The 24,802-nt window shown below is 42.9% G+C and overlaps 1 protein-coding gene across 3 annotated transcripts; it reads right to left on the bottom strand.

The window, feature by feature from the left end:
• Positions 1 to 1,341: 1,341 nt before the first annotated feature.
• On the bottom strand, positions 1,342 to 23,023 carry LOC125011243 (rap guanine nucleotide exchange factor 4-like). 3 transcript variants are annotated; one of them, XM_047590356.1, is made up of 30 exons: positions 22,713 to 23,023; positions 18,919 to 19,061; positions 17,709 to 17,797; positions 16,773 to 16,919; positions 13,695 to 13,767; positions 13,360 to 13,415; positions 12,160 to 12,266; positions 11,910 to 12,031; positions 11,283 to 11,466; positions 10,390 to 10,474; positions 9,891 to 9,951; positions 9,221 to 9,297; positions 8,523 to 8,669; positions 8,237 to 8,331; positions 8,033 to 8,118; positions 7,504 to 7,582; positions 6,192 to 6,342; positions 6,008 to 6,096; positions 5,888 to 5,915; positions 5,729 to 5,804; positions 5,362 to 5,505; positions 5,083 to 5,180; positions 4,777 to 4,902; positions 4,482 to 4,660; positions 4,307 to 4,397; positions 4,159 to 4,209; positions 2,986 to 3,073; positions 2,823 to 2,887; positions 2,687 to 2,741; positions 1,342 to 2,587 (listed from the first exon to the last, which is right to left on the bottom strand). In XM_047590356.1, the coding sequence occupies exons 1-30, from the start codon at positions 22,778 to 22,780 to the stop codon at positions 2,460 to 2,462; spliced, it is 2,988 nt and encodes a 995-aa protein (XP_047446312.1). In that variant the 5' UTR covers positions 22,781 to 23,023; the 3' UTR covers positions 1,342 to 2,459. The 3 variants fall into 3 exon arrangements, with proteins under 3 accessions (XP_047446312.1, XP_047446311.1, XP_047446313.1); XM_047590355.1 differs by having other exon boundaries at positions 5,359 to 5,505; positions 22,713 to 23,020; XM_047590357.1 differs by lacking the exons at positions 16,773 to 16,919; positions 17,709 to 17,797; positions 18,919 to 19,061; positions 22,713 to 23,023 and adding an exon at positions 14,508 to 14,777 and having other exon boundaries at positions 5,359 to 5,505.
• Between the last annotated feature and the right edge of the window lie 1,779 nt (positions 23,024 to 24,802).

Genomic DNA, 24,802 nt, shown 5'->3' on the forward strand with positions numbered 1-24,802 from the left:
CGCCATAGTACAAATGTGTTGGATGAAATAAACAACGTCCTAAGAGACTTGCAGCTTGAAGAGTCAAACATTTACAATGTGCTGCCAAACTGGCCGGAGATTCCCTGAGAGTCGGTGTTACTGCTCACTCTAGCTTCTATTCACTGCAAACTAAGATACACACAAATGGCAACATCAAAAAAGGACTGGTCCTACAGGTCCCGCTATGCAGCTCTTAGAATAATAACTCAGTTTGTACTGCAGGGTCTCCATTTCAAATAATCAAACTATCATCTCAACCAAAGCACAGATGATAAAGTGATGGTATTCCCAGTGATAATTCTTATGAACTCAGTGTGAACTCATCAAAAAGATTGATCTGTGTAGTGCACATTCAGGCCAAAGACCAGTCTTAACTATACACTCACTGGCCACTTTATTAGGTACACCTGTTCAATTGCTTGTTAACACAAATAGCTAATCAGCCAATCACATGGCTGCAATTCAATGCATTAAGGCATATAGAGGTGATCAAAACAACTTGCTGAAGTTCAGACTGAGCATCAGGATGGAGAAGAAAGGAGATTTAAGAGACTTTAAACGTGGTATGGTTGTTGGTGACAATAGAAAACTGGTAAAATGTTGCCTGGTCTGACGAGTCTCGATTTTAGCTGCAACATTTGGATGACAGGGTCAGAATTTGGTGTAAACAATATGAAAGAATGGATCCATCCTGCCTTGTATCAACGGTTCAGGCTGCTGGTGGTGTAATGGTGTTAGAGGATATTTTCTCGGCACACTTGAGTATTGTTGCTGACCATGTCCATCCCTTTATGACCACAGTGTACCCATCTTCTGACGGCTACTTCCAGCAGGATAATGCACCATGTCACAAAGCTCATATCATCTCAAACTGGTTTCTAGAACATGACAATGAGTTCACTGTACTCCAACGGCCTCCACAGTCACCAGATCTCAATCCAGTAGATAGATCACCTTTGAGATGTGGTGGAACAGGAGATTTGCATCATAGATGTGCAGCCGACAAATCTGCAGCAACTGTGTGATGCTATTATGTCAATATGGACCAAAATCTCTCAGGAATGTTTCCAACACCTTATTGAAAGTATGCCACGAAGTATTAAGGCAGTTCTGAAGGCAAAAGGGGTCCAACCATTTACCAGCAAGGTGTACCCAGTAAAGTGGCCAGTGAGTGTATATTCAGGTCAGACATGTTGGTGCACCTGCCTTCTGGTGAGGAAACAGTATAAATGTAACTGAAGTTCCACAGCAGCCCTCTCCAGTAGTACAGACCAAACAGCCACATCAATCAGACTGAAAAAAAAAAAAAAAAGTCATTAGCGCTGTTAAATTATCTATTTTTATTTACAAGGCAGACTACACATACAATACAGTTACAGGCTGCTTTGAGGGAGGGGGGAAGCCAGCCTCACGGCAGTTCTCGACACACACCATCACAGCAAAAGCTCCTGAGATCAAAGGAAAAATGAATGAGGCTTGTCGGGAAACACACTCGAAATCTACACGCACATGTACAAAAATGAAATTACACGGACCGAACACAACGGGTGGAGATGCCAGGATTTGCCCTCAGAGTACGGGGGTTGCCTTTAGACTCTACGACCTGTCCAAGTCAAACAAGGCGTCAGAACAGATCAGAGCAGGCAACTTCATCATCATCACTGAATGATATATGTCGTTGGTTGCAATCCGGTGCAAGAATAAAATGCAACATTACAGTGACCAATATGAACACTGTTTGTAATACCGTTAGGGCTTTAATCCAACTAATACTCTGTTAATGTAGGTTTAAAGTGTCTGGCTAGTTAAGGGACACTGATATTTACCTAGAGGACATCAAATCCTAAAGAGTTTCATAGATATTTAGATTATTAAGTAAATACTGTCAGATTTTATATCTGTATATTCAACAGGGTAAATGAAGAGTCTAGATCACTACAGTTTGGGGGGTTTCCTGTGTTTTGAGTAGGAGCATGAGGAGGGTAGGGTTTGCTCTACAGGCAGATACAGTCATTTATTGTAAACTAGGGCTCATTTGGGGTAGCACGACATTACAGGACACTCTGATAGAAATCCACTGTATAGAACATCAAGCCTATGGAGGTCAGTCATGCAGGATATCGATTCAAGTTCTATACATTACACTTCTATCCAACAGGTCCCAACAGTGACAACTAGCACAAGTCTAAACCCTCAGTCTGGAGGCTGACACACGGCGACAACAGCTTCTGTCTGTCCAGGAAGAAGAGGCTTTTAGCGGCACAGTATAAGTCCTTGATCCGGAGTAGTTCACAATAGTGCTTAAGTCTTTTGACTGCTGTGATTTGCTACTAGACGTCCAGTTGTGGTGTTTAATCCCAGTCTTGTGTGTGTGTGTGTGTGTATGTTGTTTTCAGTTAACGTCACAGAGAAGGCGATGGTGGTGGCAGATTTGGAGCTCATGTCCGCCGAGGCTCCATCCGATAGGAGAGCTGGGTCAGTGCCCTCTGGTTGTCGATCACACAGAGCTTCCGAACGTAACCTCGTACCTCCGCCTGATTCTTGTTCGGCTGGCAGATGTCAGGATCTAACACAAAAGAGTAAGGAAGATGTGACAGGAAAGGTTCTTTACAGGCCGGCAAATGGATATGAGAAAAATGTGCTCAAGAGGAATATTCAGACTTACTGAATGGCTGGCTTCGACAGTGCCTCACTTGTCGAATTGTGTTTGCTATTATTCGCTGGTGGAACAAGGATAAAATAGCTTTAGATGTTACCACAAAAAAAAGCCAACAGTTCATTCAACGTTCACATAAACTCACCATTTTCTCAAAATTGACCATGTTATCAATGAATGTCTTGTTGCCCTCATGTGTAAAGGTCATATCTGTAAAAGAAATGTATTCAAATGAACCAATCTTAATAATTAACTACATCTAAAATGATACAGAGGCTCAAATATTTCATCTTTCCACTGAATCACACCTTTGAGAAGGAGGGGCATGAAGGGGATGATTGGCGGCTCCAGCTTGGTGACAGTAAGTCGGTAGGAGCGGTGGTTTCTTGAGGGGTCCTGATGAGAAATGGGAAAATAGTGTTCATTCAGATTTACACCCCAAAAATAAAGAAATCAAAAGTGTCAGGACGTGTCCTTAAAACTAGCAGTAGAAAGAATAAAAAACACAGACATAAGAAATAATAAAATAGAACAAGAAACAATGTAGAATAATAACCTGTGGGGTTCCACAGGGGTCAGTATTGGGGCCAAAGTTATTTATGCTTTATCTGAATGATATTATCATGGTATCCAATAAATTACATTGGGTGATGTTTACAGATGATACTAATATATTTTGCTCAGGGGATGACCTGCAGGAACTAATAAGAACAGTAGAAAAGGAACTGACTATTTTAAGACATTAATCACAATAGATCACTGAGTGAATGAAATTAAAAACTTAATTTCATACACTCAGTGATCTATTGTGATCCACATATGTAGAATACATAAAACAAACAGAACAAAACAAAACTGATCTAGGTCAAGTGCTATTGACTATAAAACAAAACATTTATTAACTATATCTTTTATATACTTCACTGATAATGCCATACATAAAATACTGTATAGAGGTTTGGAGAAATGTTTATGAATCAAATTTAGATCCCATAATTGAACTACAAAAAAGAGCTATTTGAGTAATAAATAAAGTGGTTTATTTAGAAGCAAGTAATAGATTATTTATTGAATGTGGCACATTAAAATTAGTGGAAATATTTCTATTAAAAAAATTAGAAATAATTTTTCGAGCGAGGAACAAAAGCCTCCTGGTGGTATTCAACAATTTTTCAAATTAAGAGAGGGATGACATAATTTATGAGGGCTCTTTATTTTTGAAATATGCAAACCAAGAACAAATGTAGAATACAGATGTGTTTCAGTTCTGAAATTAGTGAAATTATGGAACGGACTATGTGATAAATTGTTATGTTAAAGTTATGTCGTTCCACATCAATTTTCAAAAAAACCCTGAAATGTAAGATGACTGAAGATTATAAGGAAAGAGTTCTAAGTGACTTACAAACAAACCAGATAGTTATAATTCAAGGTGTGCTCATTTTTGTTTGTTTTGTTTGGTGTAAAGTGATGAAACTCACCATCATGCTCTCAAACTCAGCATAGAACTTCTTAAACTTGGTGGGGAGTTTCTGCCAGTAAAGAAACAGATGAGATTTCAGTGAAGACATGAATTAACTGTAACTCTACAAACAGATGAGTTGCCTTTTTTTTCCCAACAGGATTTACCTCCCATGTCTGGCTCAGTCTGCTGACAGCAGGGTTGCTCATCCCCATGATTATGGCAAAGAATGAATTCAGATTCTTAAATTCTCTACAGCTGCAGACAAATACACACAAGCGTGAACCAAAGCGAACACAACACGTCGGAAATGTGTAACGGTCGTCAGCAGGTTCTGCTCACTGTGCCGCTATCTTGATGAACTTCTTGAGGAGCTGGACTCTCTTGCTGAGCTGTCCACAGAGGCAGACTTCAGTGACCACCCACAGCTGAACCTGGTTGAACCTCCTCAGGAACAGGTCCAGGTTTGCCGTGGTCCGTCTGAAGCTCTGGCGGCCAAACGTGTGGTAGAGCAGCTCGTGCTGTACGGAACAAAGAGAACAGATCCGTGTGTCAAACAAACATCAACCCAGCAAGGATTGTGCAGAAGTGTGCTTTTTTCTTTTCATTTCAAAGCGTAAGACCAAAGCTAGAGTACCTCGTGTACACAGCTGAAGAGCTCCCAGTCGAACATGGTCATCTGATAGGCCAGGTCCTTGGAGCTCATCAGCTCGAACGTTGACATGGACCCAGCAGACGGACCCTCCTGGTCTGGAAGAGGAGTCTGATGCACACAGATACAAACATCCAGCCACATACACCCAGCAAGTTACACATTTTCACTGCGCATTAAGTAAACACATTCTCGCTGCTTAGAGGCCACATTTTCTGTTAATTATGATTAGTATAACTCCACTTAATCACAGCATAATCCAAGCAAACGGGGTAAACATTAGTGTCTCACCAGACTGTTGAGCTGGTCCCGTGGACAAGCAAATAATCTCCCGTTGATGCCCAGAGTAGAAAACACCGACACATCATTAGGCTTCAAGATTTGTTTCTCTGTGTAAAAAAGAAAAAGAAAAAGGAAAACAAATGGATATAGATAACTGAGCTTTCGTGAGTGCCCAATCAGATCTCTACCAACATTAAAATATAAGCTTTAACAGAGGCTATTAATGGCCACACTCAGGTCAAATAAATGAGCAATAATCCATGTTAAAACCACGTGTCTTTGTACCACCAGCAGAGCTGAGATGGACCAGCAGGAGCTCGTCGGTCGTGCCAAGCTTGTCGCTCACAGCGCTGATCACCTCTCTTCCCGTCGCTGCCACGGCAACCCTGATTGTAGTGTAGGTGTGATCGCTGCAGTACACCTTCAAAAGGACTACACACACACACACACACAAACACAAATAATACAAAGATTGGGGAGTGGCGGTATTTGTAATGGATAAAAAAATGATCACCTAGCATCTACACCCATGAAGTTAGCCCTGCTTCCTTCTCTGTGTCAGGATTAGTGTCTGTCTCTGACTGAACCTGAACCTTAGACTTGTAAGACAGTTGTAAAATTCCAAGAAAAAAAAGAAAATCAAACTCCAACTTACTGTCATCTTGATTCCTAATGGGCTGTTTCTTCTGTAGCCTTTCCTCTCCGTTGCTGAACTGTCTTATGAGCGACTTCTGTTGAATTATGTGAAAGCAGATGACTACGATGTAGAGTCACACATGAGATGTACAATAAAAAGCAATCAGCCTGGGCCTACCTTTTTGATTGATTTGGCCTCTTCAGAGCTACAAAGTGTAAAAAGGGTGACTATGTGAATGCAGCTGCTACATATAACGTCACAGTAAAAGATAAAGCTGCAAAAAACTAGGGAACATACTGTAACTTGACGACTTTCTCCAGGTCGGGAGCCAAGTCTTTCAGTGCTCTCAGCATCCGAGAATCGTTTGACAGACTGCCGTACAGCTCCTACAGGGAAGGACGGGGGAGAAAGACTCAGGCCGAGCAGACGACGACTTGTAAGTGGAGTAATTTACCGCATTTGAAGGCTTGTTCGTGTTCACCTCCAGGAAAGAGATGGCAGCGGGCTCCTCCTGCAGCAGGTACGTGTGTGTGTTAGCCCAGCGCAGGGCCAGGATGAGGGCCCTCCTCTTACTGTTGAGTGCATACTCCAACCTCTCCTGCTCAGAGCCGGGTGGAGACGCCGCATGGTAAGTGCACACAAGGTTAAAGGTGAATACAGAGAGAAGTACGTGTATGTGGTAAGGACATCGACAGCACTCAAAACCTCTTAAACCATAGGAAGTACTGCAGAGGGCGTCGCAGAATCTTTGGTTGATTAGACATTTTTTTATATATTTTTTGATTTCCGCCACAAATTTAAATCTAGTTAAATACACATTAACATTAATCTAACATATTTTAGTAAAGGGACAAATGGAGGCAGAAGATGTTATCTTTCAGTCAGCACTTCACTCATTCAACGATAGAGTAGCTGTCTCAACAGCCACCGTTTCACACAGAGTGACACACTAGACCTGTCAACCAAAGCCTCCTGTACACAGTAAGCCCCGCCCCTATTGCTGTTGAGCCAATCACAAGGCTGCATATTACACGCCAACTCTGTCAGGTTCCCAGCAATTGACTGAGAGCCTATTCAGTCCTCATGTGATATCCCAGACATACGCTTACCAGAAAAAAAGCTAATAGTGCAGCTTGCTCTCATTAAAATCCATTCATAAAGGTTAGAAAAGTTTGTGTGCCTCTCATCAGGGTCAGAAATCTCACTAATGTGGGAGTAAGTGTGTCATGACATGGTTACATACTACATTTAGCTATGTTAAAGTTAAAACTTGATTTGTCAATGTATATATATATAGGCTTAATCTCGATTCTATGTAGTCTGCAAAAAGAACTTCTGGTTTTACACAACATGTCATGAAGAAAACAGCTGGAGGCATTAAAAAAGATTTCCATTTAATAAGAAATAGGACCTGGCCTGTAAACTTGCTTAAGCAGGCGCTTTCTAACACAACTCAGCAGCTGAGCTGCCCTTAGCGAGCTTACTGCGACTTTGCCACCCTTGTGCTGCACCTACAATGTTTAAGACGACAAGAAAAGGCCTGCACGCGCGGGATTACAAGTTGTGACTACGGCGTGAAGGCGGCACGGAGCAGTTCATTAGTGCTGGCATCACCGCTGCTTCAGCGCCTCCACGAGGGGCGAGTTTCGCAATCCAACATGTCGTGTCAGTGGTACTATTACAGCAAACGGTGGAGCAGAGTGGGGTTACATGCGTATTAAAAGGTTTTTAACTCCAATTAAGATGGGAAATACTGTATTATAAAGCAGGCAGAGCAAACGCAAAAAGGATATTGTGCCATGAGCAGAGGACACAGCTGGCTGTTGGGCATGAAGACACAGTGCATGAGGACAAAATCATCCACTGCTGGGTCTAAAAGATGAGAAGAGAGACAGGTGGACAGCAAGAGGAAGGAGAGATATAAAAGAATCAGGAGGAGTTAAAGGTCCTTGGATGTATACACTGGGTACATTACAGACCAAAAGTTTTTAAGCAAGATCAAACAGCATGGCACATACGAGGCACTCATCCCACACGGGATATTTGTATATGCTGACTCTCAAAAGCCAAAGATTTAAAGTGACACTTGCGAATCTTCTCGACCAAAGTCTGATCATGCAGTGAACACATCTCAAACCACATATAACTCACGCTGTTTTTTTAAGAAAGGCATTGTGAACAGAAACTTGACGTTGCTTTCAAACTTTTGGCCTGTAGTGAAACATTTCATATATTACTTCTTGCAGTACACAAATGACCTCAAACATCACCCATTCACATCCACTAGCCCATTTATCCAGCATTTTTCTCCTTTCCTGATACCTGGTTCACTGTGATGTATGTCCATTCTCATAGTCTCCAGGAAGTGCTCGAGAATTTTCTCTGGTGTTCCTGATATCACAGTGTATCTGCAAAAACCCGAGAGTTTATGAAGAGTTGCGTTAAAAAGGTCACGCTTTAGGCATGCGTGTGTGAATATTTGCAGGCATTCTACGTGGATACAGGCGTGCACAGAAACGCACGTACTTGATGCTTCCCAGTGTAGAGGCTCGAGGACTCTTTTCTAACACCAGCACGGCTTGTTCGTGCTCTTTCAAACGCACCGTGTTGGCTTCCACATCCTGGAAATAAATGAATTAATTTAATTAAATCAGCAGAAATATTCAACATTTAAGATGCAATACTGCTCGTTTGCCAGAAGGGGGAGACAAACGCCACAAAAAAAAAAGATACAGTCAAAACGGAGGGATACATGTATTTTTCTTGTTAATCAGCTACATTAAAACATAACCAGGGATGAGTGATGGCCCACCCTGAGTATCCTGTTGAAGTCTTCCTTATCCACACGAAGGAAGTGGCAGTTGTCCTCTCTCAGGACGATGGAGGCAGCACGGGGTGAATCAGTAACCAGGGCCAGCTTCCCAAAGTCATCGCCCTCGTGGAGCGTGCACACAACACCCTGAGTCACACACGCGCACAAATGAGTACACACGAAAGCAGACACGCAAGATTCCAACAGGCACAGACACAAACACAGTTTGCAAGTCATCTTATGAAGCCCTGAAGAAAAATCAGAAAGGAGCAAGGACACTCAGCACAAGGATGAATCATCTGTGCCTGTGTGTGTGTGTGTGTGTGTATGTGTGTGTGTGTGTGTGTGTGTGTGTGTGTGTGTGTGTGTGTGTGTGTGTGTGTGCACGCGCACACGCACACGTCTGATCGATGTGAGTGTGCTCTCGCCGTACAGCGATTGAGTGAATTTGTGTATGCATACAGTCCCTTAAGCCAGTTAATCATAGTGGTGAGTCATGGTGAGCTGAGCAGAGTTTGCCAAACTCCACTGCTGGTGTTTCCCCAGCCTCGGGGCACGTGATGCTGGTCTGCTCCTCACAGACAGACAGAGATGAGCCACGCATTTAATCCATTACATGCAGTTGGAATATCATCAAATTGGGCAGAAAACTATCACAATGCTAATGCGTCGGAATGCGTTCAAGCGCAGCCACGCACCTTGCCATAGATAACCACATTAACAGAGCCCTTCTGGATGATGTACCATGATGTGCCCTCCTCTCCTTGGTTGAACACTGGAAGATAATGAAAACAAACCCATTTGCATGACTTGCACACTGAGGCTTTCAAACTGTGAGGGCTGAGGCACACTTCTGTGTACCTCTTCTTAGAACCATGACTCAGGCTAAACACACAGAAACACTATTCTGACTTTTACGAATTAATCAGCATCTCCTGTGTCAAAAATTAACTTTGAAATGATAAAATAATGATGCTCTTCATAGCTCTAGAAGATCTTAAATGTTTCGTATTATTAAAGTAAACTATTTGTACATGCATGTGGATGGGAGTTCTTTCTTTCAGTGGTGTCAGTTCACCAGCAGTTAACAAGGCAACATTACTCGTCCTGCTTACATCCCTGAAACATTCACAATTATGACCCCTGTTCAAACCGACAAGCACCAAATCACAGTAATAAAGACTTTATGGACTAAAAGCATTTTTTGTGCAGCAATGTAAATATTTTTGTCTGTGATAAGGCTCAGTCCTGCAGTTCTTTACTCAGTGGCCTGAGTTTTGTGTGAAGTGAGACCAGCAGTGTCAAAATATATACAACTGCTCTCCACTGTGCATACAACAAAAGATAATTCGGAAAGTGAAGACTCACACACAGTTCCGGCTTTTGCATGTGACTCAAAGATCACAACGCTTGCCAGTTCCCTCTTCACCTGCAAAACAAAAAACACACACACTTAGCTGCACTAATCCATTGATCAGATTTTATTTTAGTTGTCTCTTGAAAATGCACCTATATTTGTACTGAGACATTTATTTCGTGTACTGTATTAGCCCCAAGGTGAACTAGATCATGGAAACCAAGAGAGTAAACGCTAAATAAAAATTAAGAACATAAGGCCACTACTATTCCTAATTATCGTTTTAGGTTTATTCATTCACTGTCAACAAAGACTCAAAGGTTTAACTACTCCAGCAGAGGGCAGACTGTGTGTCCCTTCGCGCTGCTAAAAGAAATGCTGTGTTAACAGCTTCTCCCTCTAGTTCTTAACTAGACACAAATACGCTGCAGTAAGATGTTCTGAAGCATCAACAGCCTTCCGGGAAACCGGCCCTGTCCCTTTAAAAGAGCAGTGGACGAGCTGACTCACAGTGTTGGAGAGGTGAGCTAAGGCCTTGATGTGAAGCAGCTCATCGTAGATGATCTCCAGGTCATCGCCGGTTCTCTGACCAGGCCTAAGGACACACAGGGGGTTAGTCAGAATGAAAGTCACCAGGGACATTCGTGTCATCAGTAGACACGTTGTTATGACACATTCTAGTGCCAACATAATCATATTATTTCACTGGCTAGCAGTACATGTTATGAATGCGGGGTTTGGATTTCATTTGATTTTGTGGTGAAAAGTTGTTCTGCAGTGAGTCAGTCTGCAAAGATGTGTCAGGCCAATCAAATTGTTTGCGCAGGTTTTATGAAGTGATGGACAGATGATTGACGCAGACGTAGTCATACATGTTAGTGACGTGCGGATCGATACTGAAATATCGATACTTCCAATACCAGGTCTTTATGCTCTAAAACCGATTCTGAAATCGAAATGTCGATACTTTCGATACTTCAGTCAGTCGGGGTAACGTAGGAACACAGGGGAAAGTTATTAAACTATGGTGAAACACCTCAGGTTAAACCACAACACAGAGTATGAGGCGTTTATGATGAGAAGGACAGAAGAGGAGAGCACTTAAGTAGTTCTTAATAGTTTAACAATAATGTATTTTAATGGTCTTATTATTTTACTTACATTCCTTTTAAGCCTGAATTTTACTCAGTACTGGATCTGAAAGGAAATCTGTGGTATCGGACATCACTAATATGTGTCATCTGAGCTCAGTGGAGTGGAATTTGTACACAACACGAATATCATTTTAAATAAAAGCAATGTCTACATGGTAAGATGTTGGGCTATAATAATTGTTAGTTTAAACCATTTGTGTAATGTACTAGTGGACATTGTGAGTGAGTCATTTTCTGAACGGTACTGACGATTTCCTGAGGATCATGCGCAGCAGTGCGTCGGGGCCGATCTGAGCCAGGAAGAGGATGGTCTCCGGCAGCTCCTCCTCGCTCTCCCTCTTCTCCTCCTCGCTCGGCAGCGGCGTGTCCTCCTCCTCGTCGTCGAGGAAACGGTAGAACAGATACTTATCCTGGAAACCCAGCTCCTGGTCCACTGAGGGGCACGGTCAAGACGCACAATCAAACGCAATCAACCCCACATGCCTCTTGATGTTTTCTCATCTCAGAATATCATTCCAGACGTCCACTTTGAAGTGAGGGGGGTTGAGATCAAGCCCCAGTCTATATTTTATGTTCACGCTTCAAAACGTCTAATTAATTTCCACTCTGGTATTCACGCACACACTCGTAGGGTGATTGATGTTCAGATTCAAAACCGCAGTCAAACAGTGATACTTTCCTTTTAGTATAAAATTAATTTGCAATTCATCCTTTCAGCAACACTTGAATCTGATTTCTACATTGAATACATACGAGGATAACGGGAAGTAATGCTCCTGACCTTCTGAGCTGCTTTGAGGAACAGGTTTGAGAACTGTCTCGACGACTCTAATGTATGCAGCGAAACATAAAAAGATGAACCAGAACTTTACTTGCCGTGATTGAGCACCCCTTCTTCTAGCAGGGCCTGCCACATCCCGACAGCGTGGGACCGCGTGAGCACGCAGGCGCTCTGCAGCACCAACCAGTCCACCAGCTCTGTGCCTACGCAGCATTGTCTGCAACACACGTTGGTCAAACACTGCCTTTATCAACACTGAATCCACAAAGCGTTTCCCAAAGCCTCTTCGCGAGGGTTGTGCGTAAATACACAGAGCTGAAGCCGCAGACAAACACACTCTCACACCTGTACGTCTTGAGGTGATACTTCCTGTCGCGGATCATGTGCGGGGCTCTGGAGAGGATGGCGTTGCGGAGGACCTTCCCCGCTCTCTGGAGCTTCTCTGAGGGAATCTGCAGATCACAAGAACAACGCGCTGACACTAGGATGGATTATACGTTTTTTTTTTTTTTTTTGTTGAAATGTTAATTTCATTTTGTTTAACACGTTGCATGTAAGGTTTATGAATGGGAGAGTAACATACACAGCAGCACTTATATCAGTAGAAATGCATCAAAACACACAGTACATACAAGCAGAGACAACATTCACAGACCACACCTGCATTTTAGACAGAGAGGGAACAGACAGATGTGCACAAACACACACACACACACACACCCACACACACACACAGCTGCTGTTGAAAACAACAAAGGAAGGCATGTTAATTGGGCAGATGGGATCTTTCTTCTATGTGCATGCATTAGCTAACATTAGCATAACTACAGAACATCACAGGTGTGAGTCATCATTGCTCTAAGCTCAGGAAACACATGCTACTCTAAAATCCATTCTGGCACTCTGGTTCATTCACAAACATGAAAGTATGCAGTATATGCATACTTTCATGTTTGTGAAAAAGCTTTATTTTATGAGACTGTAGACCGGTTCACTATTTTATCTCCGTACAAAGGCTCAAGTACCTTTCAGTTCAAATATTAACAACAGCATTGCTTCAAACATTAATAAAACAAAAAGATGGCCTGGAATCACAGATAAGGCTACATCCATAAACAGTATATCATTGGTCTTCAATTGGGGTCTGTGACCCCTAGGGGTCCACGGAGGCGCTGCAGGGGGGGTCGCAAAATCTTTGGTTGATTAGACATTTTTTTTTTTTTTTTTTAGTTTTCCCCCACAAATTTAAATTTCTTTCAACACACATTGACATCAATTCAGCATATTTTAGTAAAGGGATAAGGGATAGTTTAATATTAAATGCAAAATTATAATAACACTGTATATTTGTAAATAGCAGTAGGCCAAGTTTATCACAGAACCCTACTTAATCTCGTTGAAAACCCCTGCAGTTCATTAAAGGCCAGAGCTTGATTCATGCCTGGTTTCTGCACCTTAAGGAAAGGCTTGTACTTTCTTTACAGAATCTCATTATCCTCTTTTTTATGCCCTGAACAAATGTCATCTGGAGTCTGAAGCATTTACCTTGTTGTGAGTTTTGTTTGCAGAGTCTGAGTTCATGTTGTCTTTGTCTGTGAGTCCTGAGGAGGAAAACTGTCATCAGACTGGTTGGTGTAAAAAAAATTCCACACACACAAACACAAAAAAAGGCACACAAAAATAGTAAGGGATGCTCCATTGCACAAGATAATAAACACATTAGATAGACAGTAAGTGGAATTTAGACTTTTGATTTCAAAATGCTTCTGCTTTACCTTTGCGTTCTTCAAAAACATAACATTTTACATTTTTGCGGATCTAAATGAAGCTACATTCAAGGTGTGTTTCTCCTCTGTATGCATGTGTGTGTGTCTTCTCACTATCATTGTTGGATCCACTCTCCATGGCTCCATAAGGAGGGGCCAACAGTCCAGCCAGGCTTTGACGATACTTCTGCAACACACATCAGAGGCCATGTCACTCTTTAAAACATTTACACCTCGGCTATCATGATATAACCTTTACAAAGCGTCATCATAATCAGCGAGAAATGTCCCGTGATCAGACCCATCGCTGTTCCCTCGCCCACTCTCTGAGGTACACAATGTTACTTGCACACAGAGGCACAAGTGCCCCTCAAAACAAAGCCCTTTGTACAAGAAGATCATTTACATGCAGAACAACTAACATTATATAATACACACAAACACACACACACACACACACAACGGCACCATTCAAACCAGGGTTAAGATGCTCAGAGTGCACAGATGCTGTTCATGCAGCTGTTATGAGCTGTTTCATCTCCGCAGCAGTGACACTTAAACACACAATCTGAATGTGTTACTGCTCGTCTGCAAAAACATTATCAAGCGACTCGTGCCTTCTGAGGACTGCCAGGAACTCTGACACACACACACTCACACACACACTGACAGAGAGAGAAACAGAGCGAGCATCTGTTTGACCTAAAGACACAAACGCTCCCCTATGAATGTTTCCCTAGCAAACACACACACACACTGAGGAAGATAAGCACACTACCGACCGCATACCAATATTAAAAAACAAGCAGTACAATTCCAGGGACTGTCAGTTTCATTTTGTCAAAAGTCTAAACTAAACTAAACAGAAGTGAAACCGCGTCTAGCTCATTCATGTGCACGCGGTTAGAGCGGAGGAGCCAGACTCACCTGAGGCGACACACTCAGCTGCCTAATGCTGGAGGGACCGAAGCCCCGGAGAGCTGCCCTCTGCTCCTTTACAACTCACGCACACGCCACCGGATAGCATCCTGCTCAAAACAAGCTGCTCTCCTCCTTTCTTTCTCCCTTGCAGCTCACACAGTCGCCCCAGTGTCTGCCTCAGTCTCTCACAGGTTACCACGGTGATCTGTACTCTCTGTATTTCCGAGCTACTCCAGTGGAGGAGGAGGATGAGGAGGAGGAGGAGGAGAGGACGGGTGGGGTGGCGGAGTGGGGAGGCAGGAGCAAGCGAGGGGGGGCTGGAGGAAAGGAAGGAAGGCTGGCAAAAGAAACAACGCGGCCAACAGAGGAGGGAGGAAGTGGGCTTGAAGAAATACAGAGCAGGTGAAAAGGGACGGAAGAGTGGACGGGCGAAGAGAATAAAGGCCGACTAATGACGGGCAGTGGCCGTTAAATACGCCGTATCTCTACACATGAATTGTCAGAAACAACAAGGTGCCTCACGCCTACCAACGTTTACTCATCTCAATTTCACTCGCCGCTAGCATTATGGAGCAGCTCTTTCTTCCCCCTTTCATCCTTTCATCAAACACATGACCACATTCATCCAGCAGCTCTCTAGTGCTCGGCACACACACAGGGCCGAGCCCACAAATGAGCCTGCGCGCACTGTCACACACACATGCAACACACAAAGGTCCTTTTACTACGAGCTGGATGAGCATCAAAAGTGCACCACCTCGGGCTATGTTTTCTATGCTTTTTGTCCGGTGTCCCAAAATAGACGGCAGAGAGGGAGACGTGAGCGCTGCGAGTTGACAAACAAACGCACTGCGAGCCCAATAATAAGACAAGACACACACTTTAATGGCCCATTACTGTCTTGTCCTGTGGAGACAAATGGACACATGACGTTTCACTAAATCCAATTTCCATTCATCCAGTGACCACGCTGAAAAGATATTTTCTCCTAAATTGGCCCTATGTGACGGATAAATGCACTGATACCGAGAGCGGTGAAGCTGCCAAAGTAAACTTGAGTTTCAGTGACGCTTTAGTGACGACGGAAACCGTAACATGCATGTGTGGAGGAGAATTTGGATTTGATAAAAATAACAGGCTGACAGCGGGTCGGTCCTCGCTAGACTGTGGGTGCTGACTGCGAAATGATCAGCTGCTCTGCCAGGACTTCCTCTCCGAGCGGGACCCAGTGAATGGAGGTGGTAACGTCAACAAGGAGGCCCACTGAGAGGCCGCTACTACGACGCCAGTTCTCAAGGAGCGTGCCAGCGCCGAGGCTGGCAGCTTATTTTAGTGCTAGTTTTAACGGTTTGGATGAGGCTGTTTGCGACATCTGATCTAGCCGATACGTGTGCACACTGGATGTGAGTAAGTCACACAGTGCTGCTGATGTCTGCATTATAAATAGTCTTTAGCTTACATATTTAACGCTTCCTGTGTATAAACTGTTAGTTTCCAAGCATCGCTGCACCTTGGCTGTGACAAAGAGCTTTAAACTGTGAAGTAAGACAGCTGTAGTTTAATAATTTAAAAGCACATTATATGGTCACATGGATTTACTGACATCGTAAAAAAGAAAAGAAAAATATAAATTATTCATAAGTATATTAAAAAAACAGCACACCAAAAGAAGGCAAACTATTAATTTTTTAAAAAAGAAAATGTGTATTCATTCAGACGGATTAAACCATTTACACATGACGCATTAACAGAGATCACCTAGGGGTGTTATTTAACCTAACCTTTTTTTAACCTTTTTTTTCAATTGCCGTCAATGAGGTAAATGGAAGTGGAAACCAAATTCCACTAATCTAACTACTGTTTTGATGCAATGTGCATAAATAAAAGCCTCGTGAAGGTTATGTGTTTATATAATGTATGCCTTTCTCACTCTCTACATGAATCCTATGACTCATATTGGGTCATTTGGTGCACGGCATGATAGAATATGTATAAATATTAGTTAAAATGCAGAAGCACAGTATGTATTATACACACACACACTGCCCTCACTCTCCCCTCTGTCGGCTATAGCTAAAGGGTGGAACAAAACGCTCCACAATGGTGGACAGCCCTCTTGTGGTTGAAAGCACAATTACAATAGGCTGTCTGAAAATTGCAGTCTCAAAAGGGAAACTCTTCCCAGGAAATAGTGCATGCTGAATTATGAATCGTGCGCAGCTCATATTATCGCGGTTTCACGCTTCTCTCTTTACATTTTTAAAATCTCACCTCCCAGAGGCTTTTGAACTCCCTCTGCTCGATGCGCAGCAGCTCGCTGGTCTCTCTGCTGACGATCGTAGCGTGGCGAGGTGTGTTGTCCAGGATGGACTCCCCGAAGGCCGTCCCAATCCCCAGCGTGCAGATAGCGACTGCATCCTGCACACAGACATGAAAGATTAGTTTAAAGTGCTGCTACAACAGAGAGTGAAGGTCACTTATAATGACTGTGTTTCCTATTGGCTAGACTGGGGGACTACACAGCAGCAGCAGCAGCAGCAGCTGCAAGAAATATGTCTGAGGTTTTCAATTCGAGCTTGGACAGACATGCACAGCGGAACGATTGAGATGTGGTGATTAATGCAAATCAATTCAAATAAGAGGCAGTGGTGACCAGTCTCCACTCGCTGCTGGATATACAGGCGGCCAACACTAGCAAGCCCACGCTGTCAAATATTCTACACGTTACACGTTAACTGACATTTCAAATATAGCCTCTGAAACTGGGCCACCACTTTAGGGCTAAAAACATGAAAAGGACACTCCACAATGGAGGAGCTTCTTATCTCTGTCTCTCACTGGGAACAAATCCTCTCCCTCCTCTCCCACATGTCATTCTTCTGCCCTTTATGCGCAGTATAACCCTATTTGCACACTCTCGCATAAAGGGCATAAAGTGTAACGGAAAGCACAGATCTCAGGGGACTTGTTTCTGTGCCGTGGCAGCTTTGCTCTGGCATATTTAAGCAGGGCGACATGAACCAAAGTACTAGAACAATGTCGGCAGTGCGGAGAGTCGTAGAGCACTTGTAGAGCAGCCTGGATGTTCACAGACAAGGAAATGGCATGAAAGGGAATAGTAGCCATAAAATATCAAAGCAAAACGAGGGAACTAGTTAATATTTATGTGGCTCCAGTCTGACTTGATCTTGATGGCGTGAGTCTGACCTGGTGGTTGGCGGTTTCTGACACTTTGACGTCCAGGGAGCCAGACAGGACAGCGTACCAACTGGTGCCTATGTCTCCCTGTCGAAACACTGCATACAGTAAAATACAGTAAACAGTCATGAGAACTGATGAACAAAAAATACAATCAGTGGGAGAAAAATAATAATAATAATAATGTATTCATGATCTGGAGCCAGTCTGCTTCGGGAGATTAAACATTTATAATATTTGTATTTAGCTCAATGCTAGTTGCACAACATTTCCATGTTTTTTTCTTCAAAACTCTTTAAAAGAGACCTAAATATAAGACTGTTAACACGGTTTGGAGTAGTTTAAGTTATGCTCATATGTAGTTATGGGCTGCCATTTGTAAAGGTGCATATGTTAAATTGAACACGCATTGTTTCCTACATTTAGCTCTAAAATACAAAAAAAAATAATAATAACAATTAATTAGGTCTAACTGTTAAATCTAAATGTAAATGTTAAATCTAAATGTTAAATCTAAATCTAAATATTAAATATAAAATCAAATGTAATTGTGTAGTTGAGTTTTCCAAGTGGCAGAAATGCCCCTAAACAGAAAAACCTTTTTTTACAAAAGTGAAAAAAAATGAAATGTCCACTCTTAATTGATATTAAAAAAAATAAACTAAAACACTAATTGCTTCATTTAAAAATCAAAGCCATATACCATTATTAAGCTAATGAGTCGTGGGTTTGCACTATTTATTGAATACTTAAAGATAGCTCATCACGTTGGCCTTTGTGATATTACTGTGACAATTATACACTTTTCAGACAATTCATAGACAAAACAATTATCTGAAAAAGAAACTGACAGATTAATCAATAATGTAATTCTCAGCAGTGACCACGCAAAGGCTTCTTCATGAGTCAACAAATGTGCACATCATTCTAGTACAAATGGGTTAAAATAAGGCCTGAGTGATTAATGTGTGGAGCGACAGCTATCTCTATCTAAATTAAAACAATGTTCTACATTTATGTGCATCATCTTAAGAAAGTGCAAAGAGACCCTTTGCAACACGGCTGTCACATAACTGCATGCGGGATGTATAATGATCCTTTACCATGCTTCAGAACCAGTCTGAACCTGTCTGCATCAGGAGAATATATTCTCCAACAAATGCACCATTCTATAATCCATTGTATGTTTGTGCGCGTGTGTGTGTGTGCGTCTACGTACACGTGATTCCTTTCTCCAGGCATTCATAGAAGGCACAGGCACAGATCTGCAGCAAGAGTGGAGGTGGGAACCTCTGGAAGGCTTTGACCTCTCTTAGTCTGGTCAGTATAATGTCCACGTCCTCTCCGGAGCGCTCTGCAGGCCTGAGCAGGGATCATCCACAAAGAAAAAACACAAATAGTCTATATCACTGTTTTTTGCAAATGAAAAAAAAAAAACTCTGCATGATGTGGTCAGAGTGATAGATTAAGTAATATTTTTAACACAATCTTACAATATGCTTTAATTAGCAGAACTGTTTAATATTTGGGATTAGCAGGTAGAATAAAAGATTTTTGACGTCGTCCTCGATTGTTACAATAGATCTTTTTGTGTGTGTGTGAGTACGAGCTGACTTCACTGTTCTTCCTGGCCTCTTAGCGATCACAGTGTTGAGCTTCGGGCGTTACTTCCTCCCAGCTCAGACACCCCGCTGAGTGTTGATGTAAGATCTCATTTGTAGTGCTGCTATCACTAATACGCTTAAATCTGAGCGCGCGCACACAAGCACGTCGTCCGACGCGAGAACACACGCAGAAGTTTGATCTGAGGGCTTAAACATTTTTTGCTGCGAGATGTGGTGACGAAAACCTACAGAGCCGAACCAAGTCACACACACAAAGCGGTTACTGTAGCGCCGCTCATTCACGTATCTTCTCGCCGCTAGTGACTCATCTTTGCACGTGTGTGTGTGTGTGTGTTCATACAGAATCTCTAATGCACTGTTGGCTGCTTCCTTCACAGATGAGAGGCTGCCTACCCCTTCTCCTCCTCCTCCTCCTTCCTCTTCCCTCGCTCCCAGCTCTCTCCTTTTTGTCTGCCTACTCTAAACAGTTCTCTCCTCTCTCAAGACTTTCTCTCAGAACATAATAGACAAGGTTGAAAAAGAACAAATGGCCTTTCTCTTCTTTAAGCTACCCATTTTCTCCTCCATTACTGGCACAGATTCCCCCTATCCATTAGGTCCCATACTTATTATCCCTTTATTTCTGCTCAGGAAACTCAAAGCCAGGAATGATCCCCCCTCCTTCTCTCACATGTACTTCATCCAGTGGATTGTTCTGTGTACCTGGCAAAGTATAAACACAGACTAAGGCTCAAGGGCTGCACTGTGCAGCACATCTCCCAGTTCTGCCACAAGCTCAAGGCTATATCATTCTCTTTCCCTCTATTTGTTTGTGTCTGAGTCATCCTCCCATCATCCACCTACTGCCCACTGGCCCGCCAACAGAGCGTTGCATCCCAGAGTAGGCTGGGTTAATGGTTCAGACAGGTGGACTCCCACACACTACAACAGGCAGAGACAGGGAGGTTAATTCTGCAGAGCTCACCCTTCACCTGCCCGTCTGCAATAAAACTGTTAAGATCTGTCGGTCATAATCCCCTTAAAATCCTCCTCTCTTTGATGTCCAGCGCTTGCTCCTTCCCCTGCCTGTCCAGAGGAATCTGCCTCCCTCCCTCGTTGGCGTGAGACAAATGTGACCTGAGACTCGTTCACCTTGCATCACTCTCCCTCCATATCTGTTCAGTCCAAAGCCTCCCCCCCACCTCACTGTTGGTGTCAGCAGATCTCTCGGCTTTCAACCACAAATAATGGCAAAACACACGTGCACGCGCACGCACACACACACACACAGAAGGAAAGAGTGATGAGAATATCAAGAGACGTCAGAAGGTTCTGTAGGCTGTTTTAGGAGACACCCATCTGGAATAATTCACTGTTTCCAGACAAATAAATCCCAGGTCGATTGGTGGCAGTCAATCGAAAACGTCAGGCGACCTCAAGACAAAAAAAGATTTCTTGCGCTTGCGGGCGAAACCGTTACGTTGAAGACTCTCGAATTAAACGCTTTTAACACCCACCTTCATCACCACTAACAACCTGAGACGCCGCTAAAACACTGAATAATAATCAGCATAAACAAAGCGGAGACGTGCTCATTAAGGACTTTGAAATTACACATTTATGTACAAATCAACCCGCATGATGTATGCTCAATCGATGCATGCTCAAGCCGCGCATATACTTTCCAGCAGTAAAAGCACTTAAAGGCTAAACGTGCATCTGGTCCGGCGCTGCGTGCGCGTTGACTGGGCCGCTTCTTTCCTGCCCGGGGCAACAGAGTATAAAACAAATCAGATCTTATCTCACATACTTCACACTCCCTGGCAATAAACGTCTGCAGACTGATGTATTAGAGACAGTCGTATCTTAACCTTTGTCTTTCGTTCATCTTCCCCCCCGCCGCCCCTCTCCACCTCTCACTCTTCACTTGCACACTTTAACAGTTAGCTGCAGATGACAACTCGCAAACGCACACATACACACACACACTGGTGGATATTGATTGAATAAGGAGGTGGATAGCTTAAGAGCACTGAGTGCTCCACAATAAGATGATGTTCAGTCAGTCCTCACCCACTACACATTAGCTGCATTTGGCTCAAGACGTACGAGTTCACAGCAATACGATTGGTGGATGACCAAGATAGAAGTACAACTGAAACAATTAATTCAATTTTTTTTTTAACGTAACAGTAATCTGATGAGGCACCAAACTGAAACTAAAACTGAACCAGTAAGCATACTGTTTGTTATTGGTGATTGTTTTTCATTATTGAGAGTGAATATTTGGTGGCATTCTGTATTTTATGTTGGTTTAACAAAACGAGCATTTTTAAAATGTCACATGGGTCTCTGCAAAACTATGACGACCATTCCTGGTGAAACAATTACTTAAGACTGCGATCGGCAGCTTCATCTTTTAAGAAAGTAACCGTCGCTCTGTGTCAGGATGCTGTGTTAGGATCACGCGTCAAATCTTATTCCAGGTGAGGATGAGAAGACAAGATGGTAGCTTCAGGTTGCCAACGGTAACGTGAGGATGTGTCAGTGAAGTGTGTGCAGTGTGTGTGGGTGTGTGAGCTGTGGGGTGCATGCCATACACAGTATATCATCTACTGAAATGTAATGTACAGCTCTCCTTCATCTTATTTATTTAAGGCCTCTCCCTTGGACACTATGCAGACCTGAGACATTTGCTGGTAATTGGACAGGCAGGGGACGGACAGACAGAATTAATAATCAATGCACCTTTCAAATGGTTAATGATAAGAGGTGTTAATAGCTGGCTGCCCAGCTATTCCAATATGTGCAGGCAGACCAGGCGAATACAGCCTGACATGCTGCAATGTGACATGTATGGAGAGAAGAAGAAGAAAGAAAAAACAGTGCCTTGTCCTGCCTCTTTATTCTCAGGAAATCTCTGACATGCACTCCACAGTTGTTTTATTTTATTTCATTTTTCTTTTACAGCCACCTAATTTAAGCAGGCAGACACAAACCATGTGCATCTCATCAGCCATCTCTCACAGCCCATGCAGTGCAGAGACACCCCAGTGTACCTCGAAGCCACCAACGCCTTTTTGACCGGAGAGATACAAAAACGTGGGTTAAGAAGAAGAAGAAGAAAAAATACTAGGGTGTGTATTGTTATGCGGTGCAGCCCTCACAATGACTGGACGAGGTGAGTCTAATCAGTGGGAATAACAGATAGCTACAGTATGCTAAAAAAAAAAAAAATGAAAAAAAAATGAGGCGTATCATATTATTGCTGCACACTCGCACACGCAGCGACCGCCGGTTCCGATGAATCACGTTGACGCGGATGAATGAAAGAGCGGCTGAGAAAACACAATCTCAGCCGCGTGAGGATGCGCGGCGTGGCAGCGGGTCGTGTCGTGCCTTCACCCACCTTTTGTCCAGACAGCAGATCCACTCCGCCGACGGAGACGAATTGGGAGACGTCTGCACCGCGACCATCTTCCCCGGCTGTGTGGTGATGCTACCGGAGGAGGAGGCTTCCCGGCTGTCGGTGGTGGTCGTTAATGAATGTGAGCTGCGCCCCCTCCCCTCCGCTCGGAGCTGCCTCACACCACTACTGGATGATGCTGCTGCTGCTGCCCTCGCCGTGGCAGGATGTGTGACACTTTGCCTTAATGTCCTTTTTGAGGACAGTTAAAGAGAACACAAACAGCAGTAACGCAAGAAAATAGGAAAGAATACAAAAAATAGTAACGTGTGTCGTGTGTTAATTTACATGACCTTACCTTAAGTCATGTAATGAGTAAAAAAAAAAAAAAAAAAAAAAAAAAATTCAGACCAGCTATCTTATGTTAAACCATATTAAAAGAATAATAAATACTGTAAATAATAGTAAATACTGCAATACCATTGTTACAATATAACCATTATTAGAATATAGTGATAGTGAGACTACAGGTGGTTTAAAACCGGTGGTAAATACGCATTGTACGGAGAGGGTAACCTTCCTGCCCTTCTTTGACTCAGAATATGTCTCTGACTAGCTCAGGGGCTGTTTTAGTATAAACTTGAGGCAATTCCTTATTACACAGGATAATATGTTACAGTCCATTGAGCCAAGATCCCAGACAAAATACTTTAAGAAGCCCAGTCCAGCTGAAAACTGACTAGCAGGCTAGCAGTCAGCTACTAACTAGCAACCAACAAGAAGACACCGGGTAGCTAGCCTAGCCAACAGCAGTAGGCAGTACGCAACTCATCATTGGGTTTTCAAGTGGGCACCACTCTTCATCGTTTTTTTTTTTCTTAAGTTAGGCCCACAAGAGAAGGCTGAACAATGAGTTCCAGCGACCTGGAGTCACCCCCCCTCCATGCTGCCACCACACAACTGCGAGACTTTCAACCACTGAGAGATTACCTTAGCCCTTTTTACTGCTATTCACCAAAATACTCAATTGTTACGGTTGGGTGTCCAAGTCACCTCACTCCCCGGAAGGGAAGGGGTGGGATGAGGATACACATACAATAAGCAACCCTAACACCAGTTTTAAAGGACCAGGGTGTAGGCTTTATTGCCACCTAGGGCTGAAGTCTATTTATGAGATATGAAACCAACCTCAGAAGAGGCCAAAACTGCCATGGGAACACTGTCAGGACAGGTGAGACAGCAAGCAATTGTCTGAGGCCCCATGATAAACAAATGGCCTCAGATGGCTATCCTTTGACATATTTTGCAATGACGACCGTAAACCCCCTTAAACATATGAAGGCTCTGCATTGCATCGGCAATGCTCTCTCTAGGGGCTCCATTCTATCCGCCCAGTGAGGGATTTCACTAGTTTGAACTCAAAGGGCAGCACACATACATCTTTGCCTGGGGCCAACCAGAATCTAGGCTAACTGAAGTTCCTCGAATTGATGTTAGTTGACCTTGATGTTAAAATGTACATTACTGTAAATTACTTTACAGTAAAAATAAATGTTTATGGTCTTCTGCAAAAATCATCTGTGATCTCTATAGTTCATTAACCCCATGCATACAAACTTAAATTAAATATAATATAAATTCACCTCTTTAAATAGTGTCAAAGTATTAGCAAGCTATTAATAAATAAGGATGTGACCACTTTGAGTGACAGGTAGGTTGCCTCTACTCTACTCGTACGACACCTCTTTGACCATTTTTGAAATTGCATCTCACTATATAGATATTCAGATTTCACTCTAAGGTACCAAAACACTACAATTAATTCACTGCCAAGGTGTCAAGAACAACCAGAGCCACCACTTAAAGCTTCAAAATGATCTAGTATGATCACTGAAACATGGACAAAATTAGAGGAAAACTATCAAATGTTGCACAGCTTGTCTATCTTCTCTGAAATCCCGACCCTAACCCTAAATAGTGTAACTGGGGATACTGCAAAGTCTTTATGTTTGGAGTATCATTTTCTGTTTTCTTCTATATTTTCTGCCTCCTACATTGAAAATCACTCAGTGTCATGCACAGGGGGGCTCTCT

This window comes from Mugil cephalus, chromosome 7 (genome assembly GCF_022458985.1).
Source record: "Mugil cephalus isolate CIBA_MC_2020 chromosome 7, CIBA_Mcephalus_1.1, whole genome shotgun sequence".
Taxonomy (NCBI): domain Eukaryota; kingdom Metazoa; phylum Chordata; class Actinopteri; order Mugiliformes; family Mugilidae; genus Mugil; species Mugil cephalus.